Genomic DNA, 22,535 nt, shown 5'->3' with positions numbered 1-22,535 from the left:
TGTGTGTGTCTGTGTGTCTGTGTGTGTCTGTGTCTGTGTGTGTCTGTGTCTGTGTGTGTCTGTGTCTGTGTGTGTCTGTGTCGTGTGTCTGTGTCTGTGTGTCGTGTGTCTGTGTCTGTGTCTGTCTGTGTCTGTCTGTCTGTGTGTGTGTCTGTGTGTGTGTCTGTGTCTGTGTCTGTGTCTGTGTGTGTGTGTGTGTGTGTGTGTCCATTAGGACGTATTTTCAGCAGTACGGTCAGCGATACACAGCCGTCATCCCCACAAATGTATTCGGACCCCATGACAACTACAACATTGAGGACGGGCATGTCCTGCCAGGATTGATCCACAAGACGTACCTGGCGAAGAGTGAGACACGTTTAACTCACAATCACATTCAGAGCGTCTCACATGCTCACAGGGTAAATGTTGCGTGTTTGTGTTGCAGAGGAAGGTAAACCTCTGCAGGTCTGGGGTTCGGGTCGCGCTCTGCGGCAGTTCATCTATTCTCTGGATCTGGCTCGTCTGTTTCTGTGGGTTCTGAGGGAGTACGACGAGGTGGAGCCCATCATTCTGTCAGGTACTCCAGCTGTGTTTGACACCGTGTTCCCACGGGTCCTGAAATATTCCGTTTGATTTAAGGTCATAAAGAGTCTTGAATATCTTAAATGACATGGCTAACTCTTAAATATCATTTTAAAGATCTTAAATTAGGGAACAGGAATCGTTATGGCCTAATGTGATTATGAAAGCTTGTTTCTGCCAAGGAATGAAAAAAACATTTCCCCACTGTTTCACAGACAAAGCTTAAGTCTAGTCCTAGACTAAAATGTAAGTCTGAGCTGTTTCAAATGAAAGAAACTTGCACTGACTGATCTTAAATATATCAGTGCCTTTGTTTTGTCTCAAGATGCACGCCAGTAATGTTTTTTTCGAAGGCACGTTTATAAAAATTACTTAAATGTCCTAATTTAACTATGGCCTAATCCTAAGACCTAAGACCTGTCTATAAAACCAGGTCTTTAAAGTGAAGTGAAGTGAAAGTGACATGAGGCCAAGTATGGTGACCCATACTCGGAATTAGTGCTCTGCATTTAACCCATCCTAAGTGCACACACACAGCAGTGAACACACACCCGGAGCAGTGGGCAGCCATTTTTTTGCTGCGGCGCCCGGGGAGCAGTTGAGGGTTCGGTGGCTTGCTCAAGGGCACCTCAGTCGTGGTATTGAAGGTGGAAGAGAGCGCTGTACATTCACTCCCCCCACCTACAATCCCTGCCGGTACAAGACTCGAACCCGCAACCTTTGGGTTATGAGTCCGACTCTCTAACCATTAGGCCACGACTTCCCCATCTCACTATTCTGACATTCTCCCCCCCCCCTCAAAATTGCTAAAAAGCTTCTCAAAAGTCTTGAAGAAAAGAATTGAGATATAAAGTCACAATTGCGATGAAAAAGAATTATGAGTTAAAAAGTCGCAACTACCTTTTATATTTTATTTCATAAGAAAAAAAAAACTATTGCAATATGTATATTCTGAACTTTGAGGAAAAAAAAGTCTAAATTGTGAGACGTAAACTGATGAAAAATGTGATATTGTGAGATGTAAACTGAGGGAAATTTTATTATTATTGGTATTATTTGCTTTACTTTACAAAAGAGTGTTGTTTAGACAGTCTGATTGCTTCATCGGTATGCTGGAGTTATTTTGATGTGCTAAAAGACCAACAGGGTGTGTGTGTGCATGTGTGTGTGAGAGAATGTGTGTGTGTGAGAGTGAGTGTAGTGAAACGAGAAGTGCTCATTTCTAAGAAAATGAGTTGCATTAAAAACTTAGAAAATGCATCCAGGAGACATAGTTAGATACTGTACCTTAAATGAACACATATGTTGAATATGCATTATATTTGGATGAGATAGAAGCATCCTGGTTTTATTAGGGTATAAATACTTTTTATACCCTAATAAAAAAGTTAGTGTTCTTTCATTTGTCACACCCTGCAGCCAACTTCAATGACTGTTATGACTGTAGACATTTTCAAGCGAGAAAATAACTCTTCAAAAGACTTTTGTCTCATACCTTCACTGAAATCGAAAACTGCCACAACAAAAACTCAGAATTTGGAGAAAAAATAATAAGGTTGCAAGACGTAAACTTAGAATTCTAAGAAAAAAGTCTAATTGTTTTTATTTATTTTATTCCGTCGTGGAAACGAATTCTGTGGTAGATTATTACATTTCAAAAGTCAATGATTTAATTGAACAAATGTCAGCACGTTCAAAGTGAATGTCGTGCATTTATGCCAAGCGATTGCTTATGATTTACTGTTGATGAATAATATATTGTAATATGTTGTGGATGACGGTAAGAGTGCTTGTTTTAATTCCTTCATCTTTTTAGATGAATAGCTAGATGTCATAAGCATATACATTTCAAAATAAAAGTCCCAGTGTATTCCAGTCTTTTTTAATAATTAAAAGTCCTGCATTATGCACAATTTTTTTTTCTGGATACTATTAATATTTAGCCTAGGTTTAGACAATCAACCGTATCTATCATTTAAACTTGTGTAAGCAAAGACTAAGAACATTATTTAATATATTTAACTCAGAAGTATATCGATTTTACTAGTATTGGCACAGTAATGTTTATTGAATTTCTTTAAACACGTTATTGTCATATCAGTAGAATTTTAGTATATATTGATATAAACCAATTTCAATACATATGCATATTTACTTAAATGTGTGCTCCTGAGAATCCGAGATATCTTATTTGTTTCTTTGTCTTGGTTTGTTTCTCTCTAGTGGGAGAGGAGGATGAATTGTCCATAAAGTTTGCTGCGGATGCTGTGGTTGAAGCGTTGGGCTTTGAAGGTGAAGTGATCGTATCCTTTCACGCATAAACAAATAAAAAAACACAGTAAGCATCATAACAGGAGACCTTGAATGACAGAATTTTCCTTTTGGGGTGAGCAAACTTTCTAGACAGATGAACCTTAACTAAGCTCTCTCAGTATGACACTAGTAAAGCAGACGGTCAGTTCAAGAAAACCGCCAATAATGCCAAACTACGCAAATACCTGCCAGACTTCAAGTTCACGCCGTTCAGAGCTGGTGATCATTCACACACGCATGCAATTACTAAATGTTTTTCCAATAGCAGTATAAAAAAAAAGAATCTTTATGGAAGCTTTGCTTTTTTTTCCAGCAATCAAGGAGACGTGTGATTGGTTTGTGGCCAATTACGACTCCGCCCGTAAATGAAGATCTTCACATCTCATTGGCTGTGGGGCGTTTGAACACTGTTCAATGCTGGAAATCGAACAATGACTGATCGAACAACACTTAATCATTTTTACAAAGACAAACTCATGGAACACAACCCCTCTTTTCATGCTTATTTTAAGTTTTTCTTAAACTATGTTCATTTTCCAGGGATGCAGTTACTAAAACTGCACAATGCTGGGTTTTCAAATGCATTTATTAATGCATAAACTGCTTCAGGCAGGACTGCACGAGCTAGCGGCGCCATCTAGCAGCTATGTGCGGGACACCCTTAGTATCACAACCAAGGTTTAAGATTAACACTAGCCAAAAGAAAGTATAAACCCACGTTGGTAAATATTTGAAAATGTGTAAAATTGTTATTTTAATTATGCATGGTTGTGAGAACTTAGTAAGTAGTACAGTTATCAAATCGCAAAAGCTGTGGTTTAAATATATAAATATACCGGTATGTAGTCCGACATGCAACATGTTTGTAGCCAGAGTATATAAATCTGTTGTCAGCAAAACACTGATTCGTGAAGCTTGAATCAAACTCACCAAGTCACGTGGCTTCAGCAAACAAGGCTTCGTTATGTCATACTGTTTTTTTTATTTTATTTTTTGGTTTCGAAACAATACAAAATTTGCTGCTAGATGGTGATCTCGTGAACCAATGAAGTAGTTTCTAATAGTTGGCTGTGGGTCAGTTTTATGATGTAGGTTCATTTCTAGTGAATTTAATCAATTGTAATACTTTATGCGTGTATAATGCAATTCAATTCAAGTTTATTTGTATAGCGCTTTTCACGATACAAATCGTTGCAAAGCGGCTTTACAGAAAATTAGGTTTCTACAATATATTTAGTAGTAGCTTGTCAGTGGTGACTATGTACATATGGCAGAAATGCATGGTAAAATTCAGTTAATGAAGTAATCAAACAGACGATGAACACTATTAACAGCAATGATTATATGTTGCAATCAAACTTGTAGCAAAATTTGGAAGTTTGTTGTTTCAGGGTTGGCATCATGCAATAATGATAACATGATAATGCAATAAAGGAGAATGATACTTTTAAGGCAGGATAGGTGAGCTAGCTTTGAAAGCATAATATCCCACCCTCCCTGCCACACCTTCAAGAGGCTAACCAGCGACAGGATAAAGCGCATATAACAATGCATTGAATATTACAATGATAACGCCTTCCATTCTCGCTCGCTCTGCAATAGCGTAGTGTAACCCACTGAAGACGTATCATGTCTGCACATAACGAAAAATGCTTTTGAAGCGAATCGCCTACCCTGCCTTTAAATTGTTTCTAATTGACCAAGCGTTGCCTAATAACACACAAATCAATAAAACAGATTTTACAGAACCTTCACATTTAACTGTATTTAATTATTTGTTCACCGCACACTTTTAATGAAAACATTTGCAGTTAATTTGTAAAAGGTGTGTGACATGCATGTTTGGCCTGCGTTTTAGTTTGCGTTTACACCGTTTGGCCAGCAGATGCAGCCAGCCTATGCGTTTCGAGCGCTTGGAGTAATTTGTTCATTTGATTCAGAGCCTTGAAAAGCTTTGTTTCTTAGCCAGACCTTTAGAACCGCCTATTTGGGAAGAGACAGCTGCAGTTTTTGTAGATTCACACTAATGTGCTTGGTGATGCATTGGATGCCATTTAAATTCTGTTGAGTTTATATGAAAATATATAATTATTTGAACTCTGTACTGTGGTTGGTGCTGAACATTTCCTCTGTTTTACTGATCTGTCATTCAGGGTTTGTTCTTGGTTTATTTTCTAACGACACAGTGCTAATATTGGCACCCTTGGTAAATATGAGCAAAGGCGGCTGTGAAAATAAATCTGCATAATTTTATCTTTTTGATCTTTCATTCAGAAAATTCTAAACTTTCATTGAAGTAAAATAATTGAAAGTGGGGGGAAACTGGCATTATGAAATAAATGTTTTTCTTCCATGCATGTTGGCTACCATTATTGGTACCCCTAGAAATTCTTATGAGTAAAATATCTCTGAAGTATATTCCTATTCATATTTACTATGTTTTTAGCACACCAGGGTGATTGTGAACATGAAATTGTCCAGCCGTGACTTCCTGTTGGCTGTGAGAAACTAGCTAAAGCATTGAAAATCCCCATTTCCAACATCAGGGCAATAATTAAGAGGTTCCAATCAACTAAAGATGCAATGGTGAGGAGGAGCGTTTGAGCGGCCAAAGACTCTCCAAGTATCACAGCTGGAGAATCGCAAAAATTTAAGGGGGTCTGAATACTTTCCGTACCCACTGTATATATATATCAAACAGCCCCTACATCACCCCTGTTGTTCAAATGGGTACAAAAAAAACAAAAAAACATCCTGCCTCATCCCAAAAAAACTCTAGCATATTCAGTTGTCAGACACGACTGGAGCTTCAAATGGGACTGGCTTCTATGGTCAGATGAAACAACTTAAATGATTTTAGCAAATGGCTGCAATATAACAAAGAGTGAAAAATTTAAGGGGGTCTGAATACTTTCCGTACCCACTGTATATATATATCAAACAGCCCCTACATCACCCCTGTTGTTCAAATGGGTACAAAAAACATCCTGCCTCATCCCAAAAAAACTCTAGCATATTCAGTTGTCAGACACGACTGGAGCTTCAAATGGGACTGGCTTCTATGGTCAGATGAAACATTAAAAAAAGAGCTTTTGCTTTTGCAAAAGTGCAAACAGGGATCAGATGTCACCCATGCCCACGGTTAAATATACTGCTGGATCTTTAATGTTGTGAGCCTATTTTTCTGCCGAAGGTCCTGGACATCTTGTTCAGATGCATGGCATCATGGATTCTATCAAATACCAACAGATAAAAAATCTAAACCTGACTGCCTCTGTTAGAATCGTCCATCAGGACAATGATTCAAAACATACATCAAAATAAACACAAAAATGTGTCGCTGAGCACAAAACGAAGCTTTTTTCCCCCTGACCTGAACCCTGTAGAAAATGAGTGGGTGAACTGAAGAGGAGAAGCACCAACATGAAGCTGGGAATCTCAAGGATCTGGAGAGATTCTGGATGAAGGAATGCTCTCTGATCTCTTATTAAGTGTTCTCCAAACTCAGAATTGTTATCTTGGGAAAAGGACGTTGCAATAATTGGGTGCCAATAACTGTGACTAACGTGAACTAGAGAAAAACATTTATTTCATAATGTGAGTTTCCCCCACGTTCCATTGTTTACTTCAATGAAAGGTTAGAATGTTGTACATTTTTGGAATGAAAGATCAAAAGGATAAACAATGCAGATTTATTTTCACAGCCACCTTTGTTCATATTCACCAAGGGTGCCAATATTTTTGGGCGGCACTGTATGTAGCCTACTGTATAATACGCTTGTATTTGAAACAATGCTTTTCTATATAAAGGAGTTTTGGAATATTTATGGTTTCCCGAATCACACAGAAACCTGAACACTCAGTATTATATGGTCAAGACTGTTCGCTCATCTTATTCAGCTTCATAAGGAAGGCAGATTTACAAAACCTACAGGGGAAAAAAATGCAAAATGTGTATTCTCTTTCCAGAGAGCAAAAATGAAGAATAAATGAAAAATAAACTGTAAATTGCGTAATGGTAGTACATGTTGTACTGAACTTAATTTTAATTCAAATATGCACTCTAAAAAATGCTGGGTTAAATATAACCCAGTGCTGGGTTAAAAAGGGACAGCGGCACTGTATGTAGCCTACTGTATAATACGCTTGTATTTGAAACAATGCTTTTCTATATAAAGGAGTTTTGGAATATTTATGGTTTGCCGAATCACACAGAAACCTGAGACTGTTCGCTCATCTTATTCAGCTTCATAAGGAAGGCAGATTTACAAAACCTACAGGGAAAAAAAATGCAAAATGTGTATTCTCTTTCCAGAGAGCAAAAATGAAGAATAAACGAAAAATAAACTGTAAATTGCGTAATGGTAGTACATGTTGTACTGAACTTAATTTTAATTCAAATATGCACTCTAAAAAATGCTGGGTTAAATATAACCCAGTGCTGGGTTAAAAAGGGACAAACCCAGCTATTGGGTTGTTTTGACCCAGCGGTTGGGTTAAAAACAACCCAACCGCTGGGTCAAAACATCCCAACGGCTGGGTCAAAACAACCCAACCGCTGGGTCAAAACAACCCAACTGCTGGGCTTGTCCATTTTTTTTAGAGTGTGTGCTATTACGATTATTTTAATTACTGTAGTAAATTTTTTTGTTCTAATTTCGAGGTGAAATATTACCCGGATGTTTCTTCCTTTGCCCTCCAGGTATGCATACCTGAAATGTAAGTGTGTGTATCCATAAGCCAGTCAGCTGAGAGCATTGTAATCCTGAAGGAAAAGTTTTCCTATTTCCACAGAACTCGCAGAGCGAGAGGAAGCAATAGGCAGCGAGCCAGAGACCACACACACCGGAGAGCAGGTAACTTACTGCTTTCTTCAAATATTAACAGATCTAAAACACCAGTATTCATCTACTGTGACAGGTTGTTCTGTTTAGACCCTAGCAGTTGCCGTTGTTTGCATAAAATCTTTTATCTTGTGCTTTAAGTGTTTATAACAAGTTCATTCTTTGTACTGGATTTCTAGGCGTTGTATTTCATGTCGTGTTTTCATTCATCTTTACCTGGGCGAGTCTCGCGAGTCGAACTGAACTTTGGCACTAAGTGAGACCAGCGGTCAAAGTCAGGATTTTCTTTAGATTATACACTAAATTTCGGTTTCTTTTTCACCAAACCCTATCGTGTACCCCCAGACGGCACGTGTCGCATTCTGTGGTAATTTTGCGTTTAAAAAAAGGCTTGAAAATCTCCTTTTGTGGTGCAAAAAGAGAGGAAAGGGCATAAGGCATTATAACAAAACCAGGTCCAGCAAATTTCTTAATTAAAATTTTTGGGTGAAGTAGTATCCCTTTATAGTCTGCGCGACTTGTGCATTCATTGATATACAAATAAATAAGGAATGTTATGTATAAATCCCGCATGAGTATATTTCAAGTGTTTTTTGTCATAAATGCAGAAGTTGATACCCATCAGTGATGTGCTCTCGTGTTGACTTACAGGGTGTGTCAGCTGTTAAACTTGCTTTACAGGTTCAGCTGTCTGTTTTCATTGTGAGCCGTAGGCGTGAAGAGAAAGAAGAGCTGCTTTTACTGAGATCATACGAACCTGTAGAAAAATGGTGCTATGGTACCATAGCGAAAATATAATCTTTGGCAGTACTATGGAACTACACGATCACAGTAGGTTTCCAAAACAAAAATGGCATTTCCATGGTTTGTTTTGGATGGAAATTCACCAGGGGGTGTCCCCAGGGGGCGCTAGAGTGCGTGGGGAGCATGTTGTTATAACCTGGTAATGACTATGTTATTAACACGTAAGCGCGATGAAGAAACATAGATGAACGAGCATGGCGTGCTTGATGATCATGAAAAGCGCATAGTAAAATGCATATTCTGGTTGCTGAGCCACCTTCAGTGCCAGTGTGAAAAAACACACCTGGACATCGTTAAATCAGTATTAGCCTACTGTGCCAAGTATGCTTTCTGTGTTGCCAAGCAATCATTCTGCTAAACATTGCTGAATAAAGACGGAAGTCACCGTTCCAACTCAATAAAAGTTTCCCCTGGTATCATTTTTAACCCGTAGCCTATTTCTGTCGACTGAACCAGCCATGCCATTAATTATGAATTAATCATTTGAGTCCGTCTTTTCTTTGCACTAAACTGGCCAAGCGGGTTTGCAAAACGGTCTTGAGTCAATGAATCACCTGAAGCGGTTTCTCGGTCAGTAAATCAGACAGTATTGAGATCCTCAAGAACACAGAGAAGCAGCAGTGCTGGACGAAGTGGATATTTCACCAATAAGCAACTGAAACAAAAGGCTACTTTCTGAGAGGTAACGGATAAGATCAAGCTATGTCATGTGAATAAGAGTCCGTTCACATTGAACCCCCGGTTTCACAGACAAGGCTTAGTCCTAGACTAAAATGTAAGTCTGAGCTGTTTCATCTGAAAGAAACTTGCACTGACTGATCTTAAATATATCAGTGTCTTTGTTTTGTCTCAAGATGCACGCCAGTAAAGGTGCGTTTATAAAAATGACTAAATGTCCTAATTGATCTATGACCTAATCCTGGTTTAGTCTGTCTGTTAAACCAGTGTTGGTTAAACCAAAGTGTTTTTGTGTCTACTCGCGCTGCTCTCAGTTGTTTTCCTACGTGAACATGCCCTAGGTGGGTTTGTTGTATAATTTTTAAAATGTTTAAAACATGTGACACCTGAGCTGTTGCTGGTCATCTGGTCTGACGAGTCTCAAGTCTTAGGAGTTACATACTGTGCAGTCCTTCAAGGCTTGACAAAAGAAAATGAGAACCTCTCTCTGAGCTGTTTTTTTTTAAACATGAACATATATTAAATCAAACTTTTTTTAGTGTTGTTTTTGAAAAACAGGAATTTCAATAGGAATCTGCGCGTTCGGGGGGGGGGGGGTTCACAAAGTTCCCGCGCATTTTTCACTCATGTTCATCATGACTGTACCTTTTTATCGATAACGAACCTTGTGAAAACTTCATTTCTTACAATCAATAAATGTTATAATTTTTGTTGCTCTGTTTATTTAACTGTCCATGTAGTAACCGTTTTATAAAAGCAATAAGCCACATGAAACCCTGGTTAACAATTTTTAGAACAGCAACCTTTTGTTCTTTAACAACCCATTAGCTGTTGTAAAATCACTGTACGCCGCAGCTTCTCGCTTTAATTAGTTAATCGTATGTATCTGAATACTGGATCCGTGATTGGGTCTTAAAGTGACAGCAGCCTAAAATACACCCGCTGCAATTTATGTATAGTATTGAATACTAACTTACTAATATTCCTACTTGGAAAATGCCCTTTTTATTTCATTTGTATATTTGTTCTATTTTGTTTATTTGCCACCATTTCTTGTCATTTGCTTATTTGTTTTTATTATATTATTGATTTTACTGACCAATTAATTTCTTGTAAACTTTTTACATAGTAGGCTGTTAGTTTTTACTTTGGTATCGAAATTTGAGGAGTTTGGCACCATCGATCATTTGTGACCCTGGAGCACAAGAGCAGTGTTGAGTCGCTGGGGGATATTTGTAGCAATAGCCAACAATACATTGTATGGGTCAAAATTATCAATTTTTCTTTTACGCCAAACATCATTAGGATATTAAGTAAAGATCATGTTCCATGAAGATATTTAGTAAATTTCCTACTGTAAATATATATAAACTTAATGTTTGATTAGTAATATGCATTGCTAAGAACTTCATTTGGACAACTTTAAAGATGATTTTCTCAATATTTAGATTTTTTTTGCACCCTCAGATTCCAGATTTTCAAATAGTTGTATCTCGGCCAAATATTGTCCGATCCTAACAAACCATACATCAATGGAAGCTTATTTATCCAACTTTCAGATGATGTATAAATCTCAATTTCAAAAAATTGACCCTTATGAAAATGACAAATTCTTGATTATTACAGTAGTTCCTGTTTTCACATGTGTTTTAACCCCTGAAGTGTTAAACAAACACCATCTCTCTCTCTCTGTCTGTCAGATGAACGGGTCAGTCGGGCCGATGCGTGTGTTGGTGACAGGCGGCAGTGGGCTGGTGGGGCGAGCGATAGAGCGGGTGGTGAAAGAGGAGGGCGGAGGGAGAGAAGGAGAAGAATGGATATTCCTGTCATCCAAAGAGACCAATCTTGTGTAAGATACACTCATCAGACATCACACACATAACACAATCATTAAAATAGGCCATAACACTTATTGTATAACATGCATTTTATATATAATGTAAGCTTTCAATAAGAACTTTACATTAATCAGAGAATCGCAAGAAGCTAATCGCACCAAAAGAGCTCCGCCCTCTGCCATCAAGCACTGAGAATGGCATTGAGTCAGTCACCCTCTGCTCTGAATTTGAAATATCTGTGTAAATAGGAATATTTTGCAATGAATGTAAAATATGTTGTTTCTATATACTCAACCAACATCTTTATATAAATAGTTTTATATTCATCCATCATTTTAATTAGATTATTTGCAGTGCCTCACAAGATTTTTTCACTCGTCATTAATGTTCTTACTTGGCTAGTAGCACTTCAGCTCATGAAGTTGGTTAATAAATGTCCAGAAGGGGCAGAGCTAGAATTTAGACAAAGAAGAAGCTCCAACTTAAGTGCTTTTATTTGTGTCACAATGGTAAATATATTTACACGTGCTGCTTTAGGAGCGCTGAAGAGACGAGAGCAGCCTTCGAGAGACATCGTCCGACACACGTCATTCATTTGGCCGCCATGGTGGGAGGACTCTACAGAAACATGAGACAGAACCTGGACTTCTGGGTAATTATTAACATTAAGTAACAAGGTTGGAAATATCACTGTTGAATGATTGCACTGACTGTATATTGATTGTATGGGCTTCTTGTTTTCAGAGGAATAATGTGCACATCAATGACAACGTGCTGCACACATCTCAGGAGTTCGGCGTGGTGAAGGTCGTTTCTTGTCTGTCTACGTGTGTTTTTCCAGATAAAACCACCTACCCTATAGATGAGACCGTGGTAAAGCACGCACACACACACACACACACACACACACACACTAAATGGCAGATGTTCCAGACAGTATGCGTTTACTGTTCCCTTAAAGTGCTCACACCACGAGTCATGAGTCATGTTCCTTGATCTATCGAAATCCATTCATTCATCTCAAATTTCCTTAATTTAATTGAAACTAAGCTGTAAAAATGTCAGAAACTTTGAGATACATTTAAGAACATTAGGATCAGTGTTGGGACGCATTACAAGTAACGGGAGTTACGTAATCAGATTACTTTTTTCAAGTATCTGGTAAAGTAACGCATTACCTTTTAATTTACAAGAGAATATCTGAGTTACTTTTTCAAATAAGTAACTCCAGTTACTTTGTTTCGCATGTATTGACTGACAGCTCTCCTGTCCCCATGTTGAGAGAAATCAGGAGTAAGTGCAGAGGTGTTGTGTGCGCTGTGTGAACATGATCTTACTGTAGTTCTAGACTGAATGTCAACATGCATTTACTCATCTCACCCGCACAAAAACAGATTCAGTATTCCTCAAAATCAATAAAAACAGTGAAATGCAAACTCAGAATATGATGCAAACCTGCAATAATGAAATATGTTAAATAACACAAATATCCTTTATGTATTTAATCTCATTTTATTAACCAGTGTCTTTGCTGCTGACCTTCTCTGATCCAATTCAACCACAATAATAAGCAAAAATGACTTTTCGATAAACATAACATATGTGCTTCCTTTTTTTATTGCTGAAAACAAAAAATGAGCCCAGCCCAGATGAGAAAAAGTAACGCAAAAGTAACGTAACCCATTACTTTCCATAAAGAGTTCCATAAAGGGACTTTTAGTAATGCATTACTTTTAAAAGTAACTTTCCCCAACACTGATTAAGATACATTACCGCCACATTAACGTGTCAAAAATGCTTGCTTGCTTGCTGTTCACAAACTCACATTACAGTGAGGTTATGAGGAATAGATAGATACAATCATCCCTAAACAGCAGAGAGAGAGTGAAGAATTGTCATTTAAAAATTGGACCTAATAGCTATTTAAAATGCATGATATGAGAAACTGAAGTTAGTGGATGTATGATTGGTTTCATGAGCCTGTTTGCATGAATTGTGTAAAATACCCTTGTGTTTCTCCCTTTCTGTGTGTCAGATGCACAACGGTGCCCCGCATGAGTCTAATTACGGTTATGCCTACGCCAAACGCATGATTGACGTCCACAACAGGTCAGTTCTGCTCTCTTGGTGTCACTGGTTTTGAGCTGTTTTTCTCATGAAAACATGTCTGGATTACATTTCAAAATAAAATACTGTCATGCTTTTGTCTGCATGGGTGTAGTTTGACATCCGGGCTGTTGGTGCCAGACCGTGATACCGGGTATTCAGGTTTCTAGGTTTCACATTATACATTCACACGACCTGTTTAAATAGCCTTGTCTTGATCTTGCACATCAGGTACAAGGGTGACCATCTGGTTACTGCTCTGTTGCAGGTCAGTAGGTGTGATAGATTTGCTAACAGTGCGGGACAAGTGTGAGAGAGATATATTTACTATCGTCATACTATGTAAATATTGATTTACACTACGTGGAAAGCCTAACTGGCATTATGTTGGATGATAAGGATTTAAATGGTCAATAAACTTTGTTAATGGTTACCTGCTCGGTGACTGGCAGTCAATTTGCCAGTGATACAATGAAATTTACTCTATTCAGTCTACTAAATATAATGAACTTGCTAGTAGATAAAAATCACATTTTATACTAAAATAAATTTCCTTAAGTAGCAAGTTTATTTACTTTTATTAGACTATAGTATGCAGACATTAAGGCCCAATCCCATTTCTACCTCTGTGGAGGGGAAAGGGCCAGATAGCCCTTCAAACGAAGATTTTTTCGGGGACCACACTTCAAATGAAGGGATATGAGAATTATCTCAGCATAAACCGGCTACACTGGCAACATGGCTGCTCGAGTGAACAAAAAGACCCATAAATGTAAGCATTTTTGGCATTAATAAAGATTTTGATTTAAGGTAATAATTTGTTTTATGTTAAATTAAATTGTGTTTTCATATTTACGATCATGCACTGTAAAAAAAAAAAAAATCCGTAAAATTTATGGTAAAAAGCCAGCAGCTGTGGTTGCTGGAATTTTACCGTAAAAAATACGGTAGCAACATTTTAGGTTTTACGGTTTTAACTTAAATTTACAGTTAAATACCGTAATTTCCTTAACTGATATAATGTTAATATGCCAACCTATTGAAGTACTGAACTCTGTTTTGTACCTTTGTAATACACTGATAACCACCAAATGCAGGAGGTGATGAGAAAGTCACATGATGAACCAAAGCCCATCACAAGCAGCTTTTAAATAATAACATATATAGAAGGTGCACAGTGTGTCATTCACACAAACACTAAACACCATCACGGTAACACACATGAAACTGAAATAATGCAATAAACATTCATTTAACAACATTAGGTGTAACACACAACCCTGATATACAAAACTGATAAGAAAAAACAAAGAAGAAACATAATTATTTCAACAAAAAAACATCAAATTTGAAATGTAACGCAGGGAATTCTGGGAATGTCAATTTATGGTTATTCACTGTAAATTATACCGTCTTTTTCCACTTCCGAAAACGGTATACTACCGTAAAATTACATGTAATGTCCAATACAGTTTTTCACCGTATACAGTAGGGGAATTTACCGTTAACCATTTAACAGGTTTTTACTGTAGCATTTTTACAGTCGTTAACCATTAAATTCACGGTCATTTTTTACAGTGTGTTACTGAAAAAAAATATTTGCAAAAAAATCGCTAACATTAAATCATTACTGACTGCATAATAGTGCCACAACATATTTTCATGTCTGATCAGGGGTAGGTGAAGGGGTAAAAAATAGAATTGGGATTGGGCCTAAATGCGATGTTTAACTGGAATCAGCGCATCTTGAACTTGTATTTTTTTGTTGGGTCTGGCAGGTTTAATCAGGATGAGTTGTATTTAACACCCAATGTATTTATGTAAAGAGTATGTTCCTGGTGAATGAATGCTGGTCTTCCAGTTGGGCGCTTCAATTGTATGGCGAATGGTAAATGCAAGAGCTGTCAATCTGAGAGATCAATCCAATCCAAGCGCGCTCACGCTGTAAAACAGTCACTGATGGTCTTTACTCATCGTCTCTACCCACCATACTTGAAATACAGTTTCTGTTGGTTGAACTTCCCAATAGTGATGGGAAGTTCGGGTAATTTTACCGACTCGGACCTTTGAGTCTCGTCCAGCAAAATGAATGAATCTTTTTTCGAGTCATTTCGTTCATTTTAGCAAAATATAATTAAAATGTTACGTATTACTTCCCTAACACGTCTACTACTTACGCAAACGTTGATCATACTACAAACAATACAAAACTATAATGCTATAAGAAACAGAAAAGATTAATTCATTGTTTACCTGAGTCTTCAGTCTATGATTAGCTCACCTCAGCTCTTATCTGACAAGTCTTCGGGTTTGAGTCGTTCGTTCATCACGTGACAGCCCCATAAACTTAACCAATGCAGTCTGAGCCGGAAAGAGAATTGATTAGTTCATCTCTCGAGTCTTTCGAATCGTTCGTTCTTTTGTCACGTGACGTGACAGCGTTGGAGAGAGAAATTAGTTCATTTACAAGCTTCCTTACAAACGGGTGCATAGTTATTATTATTATCATCATTATTATAATTATTATTTACTCTTACAGTTACGTGATGCGTTTCTGGTCTCAAATTGTAGCTTTTTCCTTCTTACAGTTTATAAATGTGTGAATTTCTGTCATGATGGTTCTTTTCCATAACACTGAATGTTGTAACAAAGGTAATACAGAGTTGGTTATTATTATTAAGTCTCTTTCCGGCTCAGACTGCATAGGTTAAGCTTATGGGGCTGTCACGTGATGAACGAACGACTCGGAAAACCCGAAGACTGGAAACAGGTGAACTACTTGACTAATTCCAGTACAGAACCTATATGCGCGACTGAACGAATCACTCCCCGAGACGACTCGTTCTTCCCGAGTCACATTAAAGATTTGTTCAAAATGAACGAATCGTTCAAGAACGACCCAACACTACTTCCCAATGCTTTCAAATTGTGTTGGAAAACATTGCAACATCATGCGATCGGATCCTGGATGTCCTGTTTACCTAGAGCAAAAAATGCAACTCTATGAAGATTATCTCAAGATCTAGACGTGGTGTTATGTTTGGGCTCGTTTGAGTAAAGAACACTTGCTGTAAATAAATCTATGTGATCTACTATGGTTTACTAATGTTTGATGAAGCTACAAACCAAAAAACGCAGCTTACATGTGCTTGTATTGTTTGGTCGAGGCCGTTTCAGCAATATGACGCAAGGCTGTCTGTTACGTACGAGGCTTAACAGATCACATTTTCAAGTAAAGTCACATTTTTATTTTGAATTTAGGCATATATTTTGACTCTTTCACTTTCAGCCAAAATAATGGCGTTTTTAGTATTCAGTTTTCCCCCCAAACCGAACACAGCACATACAGTTTCTGTGATTGTACAAAGCATGTGAATATTTAATAAGACAAGTGGCATTAGGTTTATTGTTTGTTTGTTGTTTAACAATTCATAGTTTGCATTCATAATAACTTCCCTGGAGGGCAAAACATCCATAGAACTGCAGTACAGGCCTGTCATTTTCCATCTGTTGCAAACAATGAATATTTAAATCACCTCTGGCAAGACAAAACAAAGATATGTGAACAAACTGGAAGTTTTGGGCACTTGCATACATATACATCACCTACTGCAGTATTTAAATCACTAAATGCCGCCAAAGCAGACATCTGGACAGATTTGATACACAAACAGGATTTGGAAAATGATTATTGTTGAATGAGTTTTTACATATTAACTACTTCAGGTGTATTACTTGCTTGCAAGCTAAATTGTTTTTTTTTTTTGCAGTTAATGCCTAGATAAAACATTCATTAAACATTCACAATAACCTTTGTGCTTTGTTACCAGAGCTGGGTAGATTACTTACAAATTGTAGTCTGTTACTGGTTATGTGTTGAAAATTGTAACATAATCCAGGTTACTTGTTTTAGGTAATGTAATCTGACTACTTTTAGATTACTTTTGTAAATTTAAAATAAGTTTGATTTCAAATGTAACATGCCATCTTGATATAAAAAAGCAAAGAGAAAGAAAACATGTTGCATTTTTTTATTAAATGCATTAAAAATTATTACACCAGGGTTTCCTGGGCTTAATGTAAGAACTGTGGTGGGTTTGCGAGTTGCTAAAAAGCTGATAATTAAACCATAAAAATGTATTTTATTTGTTTACCTTGTCTTGTGTGTGTTTGTCCATTAGGGCATTATTTCAGCAGTATGGTTTGAAATACACAGCCGTCATCCCCACCAACATGTTTGGACCCCATGACAACTACAACATTGAGGACGGTCACGTGATGCCGGGGTTGATCCACAAGACGTACCTGGCGAAGAGTGAGACACGTTTAACTCACAATCACATTCAGAGCGTCTCACATGCTCACAGGGTAAATGTTGCGTGTTTGTGTTGCAGAGGAAGGTAAACCTCTGCAGGTCTGGGGTTCGGGTCGCGCTCTGCGGCAGTTCATCTATTCTCTGGATCTGGCTCGTCTGTTTCTGTGGGTTCTGAGGGAGTACGACGAGGTGGAGCCCATCATTCTGTCAGGTACTCCAGCTGTGTTTGATATCACACGTGTTGGGTCTGTTTCATCAGAGCTCATTGGTTGTTCAGATATCAAGATCATGTTTCTCTTTTTCTTCGTTTCTTTGTCTAGTCGGGGAGGAGGATGAGTTGACTGTAAAGGACGCTGTGGACGCTGTGGCCGAAGCGTTCGGGTTCGAAGGGGACGTTATTGTATCCTTTCACACACAAACAGTGTCTGCAGATATTTTTACAGTTGATACAAGTCTTCCTTCTGTGCAACACAAGATGAGATATTCTGTAGAATTTCCAGATTGTTCTTAAGCTTCAAAAAGCAATATAAAAGTAGTCCACGAATGAACTAAACCTAAAGCATTCGTTCACACAGACTTACAGATGAACCTTAACTAAGCTCTCTCAGTATGACACTAGCAAATCAGACGGTCAGAACCTTCAAGAGAACGATTTTCTGTTTTTGTAATTTATAATTAATTTAATAATTTATCATTTAATCAATCATACAATGTAATCATTTATTGTAAAGTAGTAATTTTCCATTGCTTCCGTTTGGGTATAATAACATTTTGTTGAATTTGTGCTGAACATTTATTGAAAGTAAGTATTGAAACAGGCTATTCAATAAACCCATGCATATTTTTTTTACCATCACTTCATTTCCTAAATTCTGCCTTGTGGCTCATAGAAGACAGGTTACAACAAAATGCAATGTTAGCTGGTTTTGGATACCACATGGACACTGGATGAATGGGATCTGGTAAAGAGGCTCAATCATTTTGACCAAATATGTGTTTGGTATTTGAGCGTTTTAAGTTCGGAAGCTAGAAGGTAAAAATTCAGTATTTTCTACACTCTAAAAAATGCTGGATTAAAAAGTGACAAACCCAGCTATTGGGTTGTTTTGACCCAACCGCTGGGGTTCACCCAAAAAATGAAAATTAGCCTGTGTTTTACTCACACTTGAGCCATCCTAGTTGTGTATGACTTTCTTCTTTCAGACGAATACAATCAGAGTTATATTTACAAATGTCCTGGCTCTTCCAAGCTTTATAATGACAGAGAATGGAGATCGAGGTTTTGAAGTCCAATTAAGTGCGTAAATCCATCACAAAAAGTGCTCCACACGGTTCTAGGTGGTTAATGAAGGCCTTGTGAAGTGAATCGATATGTTTGGGTAATAAAAATATCCATATTTAAAACTTGTGGAAGCTAGATATTATCTATAAAGTTTTAAATATGGATATTTTTCTTACACAAATGCATTGCTTTGCTTCATAAGGCCTTTATTAACCCCCTGGAGCCATGTGGAGTACTTTTTATGATGGATGGCTGCACTTTATTTCGTTTCCAAATCTCAACCCCCATTCTCTGCCATTATAAAGCTTGGAAGAGCCAGGACATTTTGTAATTTAACTCTTGATTGTATTCATCTGAAATAAGTCATATACACCGAGGATGGCTTGAGAGTGAGTAAACCATGGGGTAATTTTCATTGTTGGGTGAACTCTCCCTTGAACAAATGCTAATACAGCCAAACAAGGAGATCTTTCCCACCCTTCTTTTAGATATTGCCTTGGAACCATTGGCTGTACGGATTAGAAGTCACCCCCATATTCATGGAATAAAGTTTGGAGGTAATGAAATACTGGTTAGTCTACTGTATATGCTGATGATCTCTTAAGGCCCGTTCACACTAAGAACGATAACTATAAAGATAACAATAAAGATATAGTTAAAAAAGTTCTCAATATTAAAGAATAACAGAGTCCACACCACAACTATAACGATAAAGACACAGAGTGACGATATCGTTGGAATCACTTTCAGAACTATTTTTTCGAGCTGACGAACGATAAAAACATTGACACCAAATCAGAATCAATCCTGCTATCATGAGCACAAGAATTTAAAGCAGCAGACGAGCATGCACTGAGAATAAACAGACCATGTCGTTCGCTGGTGTGGATGCTAATATCGTTATCTTTATAGTTATCGTTCTTGGTGTGAACAGAGCTTTAATGTATCTTTCTGATCTGATAACTTGCAGGTACAATGTCAGACACTGTAATATGCTCTGGTCCCTGTCCTACTTTTGCTTTTGTTAATTGTATAATAAATAAAAAGAAAAGGAATCGATAGAATAGAGAAGCTAGTGTTAGTTGTAATTTAACTCTTGATTGTATTCATCTGAAATAAGTCATATACACCGAGGATGGCTTGAGAGTGAGTAAACCATGGGGTAATTTTCATTGTTGGGTGAACTCTCCCTTGAACAAATGCTAATACAGCCAAACAAGGAGATCTTTCCCACCCTTCTTTTAGATATTGCCTTGGAACCATTGGCTGTACGGATTAGAAGTCACCCCCATATTCATGGAATAAAGTTTGGAGGTAATGAAATACTGGTTAGTCTACTGTATATGCTGATGATCTCTTAAGGCCCGTTCACACTAAGAACGATAACTATAAAGATAACAATAAAGATATAGTTCAAAAAGTTCTCAATATTAAAGAATAACAGAGTCCACACCACAACTATAACGATAAAGACACAGAGTGACGATATCGTTGGAATCACTTTCAGAACTATTTTTTCGAGCTGACGAACGATAAAAACATTGACACCAAATCAGAATCAATCCTGCTATCATGAGCACAAGAATTTAAAGCAGCAGACGAGCATGCACTGAGAATAAACAGACCATGTCGTTCGCTGGTGTGGATGCTAATATCGTTATCTTTATAGTTATCGTTCTTGGTGTGAACAGAGCTTTAATGTATCTTTCTGATCTGATAACTTGCAGGTACAATGTCAGACACTGTAATATGCTCTGGTCCCTGTCCTACTTTTGCTTTTGTTAATTGTATAATAAATAAAAAGAAAAGGAATCGATAGAATAGAGAAGCTAGTTTTAGTTTTTTTTTTTAAGAAAACAAGCCGTTAGTAAATTAATATAGTGCAAGGCTAAAAGGGGCAATTGTTTTTAAGAATAGAATTAGAATAGAGATTGCTAGAGTTAGAGGGTCAAATAAAGATGGAAGAGATGTGTTTTTAGCCGATTCTTGAGTTGGGCAGGTCATCCCACCAGGAGGGAACAGCTAATTTAAAAGTCTGTGAAAGTGATTTTGTGGCTCTTTGGGATGAACAATAAAGCGACGTTCACTTGCAGAACGCAAGCTTCTAGAGGCGCATAAGTCTGAAGTAATGAATTTAGGTAAAGGGGTGCATAGCCAGTGGTGGTTTTGTAGGCAAACATTAATGCCTTGATTCCTTGATTCTTCATTCCTCGGTGTTGGTGCCGCTCTTCTCTCTAGAAATATGGCACATAGTCTTAGAGTTTGTACTTGACTAACTGGGGCCAAGGTCAGGAAGCAGACAGACTGGCTAAACCGACCGTCTGCTAGCCGCCTCATGTCTACGCCCCCTCCCCCAAGATTACTGTTCTAAACATGAGCCGTGTCTAAAAGGTAAAGGGGGAAGTGTCTACAGTTTATAGCAAAATCTTCAGTATTTCTCAGAGGTTGGGTTTCAGTACTAGGACCGTTACTTTTCACGCTTTACATGTTACCCTTGGGAGATCTCATCAGGAAACATGGTGTTAGTTTTCACTGTTATGCTCATGATACTCTATATTTCTTTGCGGTCCGACGAAACATACCAATTTGCAATGACCTAGAACACTGTCTAACACTTGATGGCTGCTCTGTCAATTCTTCGTCATCAGTTAGGAACCTAGGTGTGCTATTTGATAGCAATCTTTCCTTCGAAAGCCATGTTTCTAGTATTTGTAAAACCAAATTTTTCCATCTCAAAAATATGTCTAAATTACGACCTGTGCTCTCAATGTCAAATGCAGAAATGTTAATTTATGCGTTCATGACCTCAAGGTTAGATTATTGTAATGCTTTATTGGGTGGTTGCTCTGCGTGTTTAATAAACAAACTCCAGCTGGTTCAAAATGCAGCAGCTAGAGTTCTTACTAGAACCAGGAAGTATGACCATATTAGCCCGGTTCTGTCAACACTGCACTGGCTCCCTATTAAACATCGTATAGATTTTAAAATCTTGCTATAAAGCCCTGAATGGTTTAGCACATCAGTATTTGAACGAGCTCTTATCGCATTATAGTCCTCCACGTCCGCTGCATTCTCAAAACTCTGGCAATTTGGTAAAATGACCTAGAACACTGTCTAACACTTGATGGCTGCTCTGTCAATTCTTCGTCATCAGTTAGGAACCTAGGTGTGCTATTTGATAGCAATCTTTCCTTCGAAAGCCATGTTTCTAGTATTTGTAAAACCAAATTTTTCCATCTCAAAAATATGTCTAAATTACGACCTGTGCTCTCAATGTCAAATGCAGAAATGTTAATTTATGCGTTCATGACCTCAAGGTTAGATTATTGTAATGCTTTATTGGGGGTTGGCTTGGCGTTTTTAATAACAAACCCCAGCTGGTTCAAAATGCAGCAGCTAGAGTTCTTACTAGAACCAGGAAGTATGACCATATTAGCCCGGTTCTGTCAACACTGCACTGGCTCCCTATTAAACATCGTATAGATTTTAAAATCTTGCTATAAAGCCCTGAATGGTTTAGCACATCAGTATTTGAACGAGCTCTTATTGCATTATAGTCCTTCACGTCTGCTACGATCGCAAAACTCTGGCCATTTGATAATACCTAGAATATCAAAATCAACTGTGGCGGCAGATCCTTCTCCTATTTAGCTCCCAAACTCTGGAACAATCTACCTAACACTGGCTACGTTTACATGCAACCAAATAATCCATTTGAAATCGGATTGAGGGCTCAATCGGACTGAAAAGCCTTCATGTAAACACCTTAATCGATCCGACTGAGCTCGATC

At 37.8% G+C, this 22,535-nt stretch overlaps 1 protein-coding gene across 3 annotated transcripts in view; it reads left to right on the top strand.

Annotated features, from left to right (window-relative positions):
- The window catches only part of LOC107567026 (GDP-L-fucose synthase), a 43,748-nt gene that overhangs the window by 5,014 nt on the left and 16,199 nt on the right, over window positions 1-22,535 (top strand). The window contains exons 1-8 of one of the 3 annotated variants that reach the window (XM_016252612.1): window positions 7,678-7,733; window positions 10,904-11,052; window positions 11,579-11,693; window positions 11,786-11,914; window positions 13,077-13,150; window positions 17,329-17,462; window positions 17,542-17,673; window positions 17,783-17,862. In XM_016252612.1, coding sequence (XP_016108098.1) covers window positions 10,904-11,052; window positions 11,579-11,693; window positions 11,786-11,914; window positions 13,077-13,150; window positions 17,329-17,462; window positions 17,542-17,673; window positions 17,783-17,862 — 813 coding nt within the window. In that variant the 5' untranslated portion in view covers window positions 7,678-7,733. Of the gene's footprint in view, window positions 1-7,677; window positions 7,734-9,073; window positions 9,208-10,903; window positions 11,053-11,578; window positions 11,694-11,785; window positions 11,915-13,076; window positions 13,151-17,328; window positions 17,463-17,541; window positions 17,674-17,782; window positions 17,863-22,535 lie in introns of those variants that run through there. The other 2 variants (XM_016252613.1, XM_016252611.1) reach the window with 2 other exon arrangements.

The sequence above is a fragment of the Sinocyclocheilus grahami genome, unplaced genomic scaffold, assembly GCF_001515645.1.
Source record: "Sinocyclocheilus grahami isolate Dianchi unplaced genomic scaffold, SAMN03320097.WGS_v1.1 scaffold1122.1, whole genome shotgun sequence".
NCBI classification, from domain to species: domain Eukaryota; kingdom Metazoa; phylum Chordata; class Actinopteri; order Cypriniformes; family Cyprinidae; genus Sinocyclocheilus; species Sinocyclocheilus grahami.
This window is presented reverse-complemented; position numbering and strand designations above follow the sequence as displayed.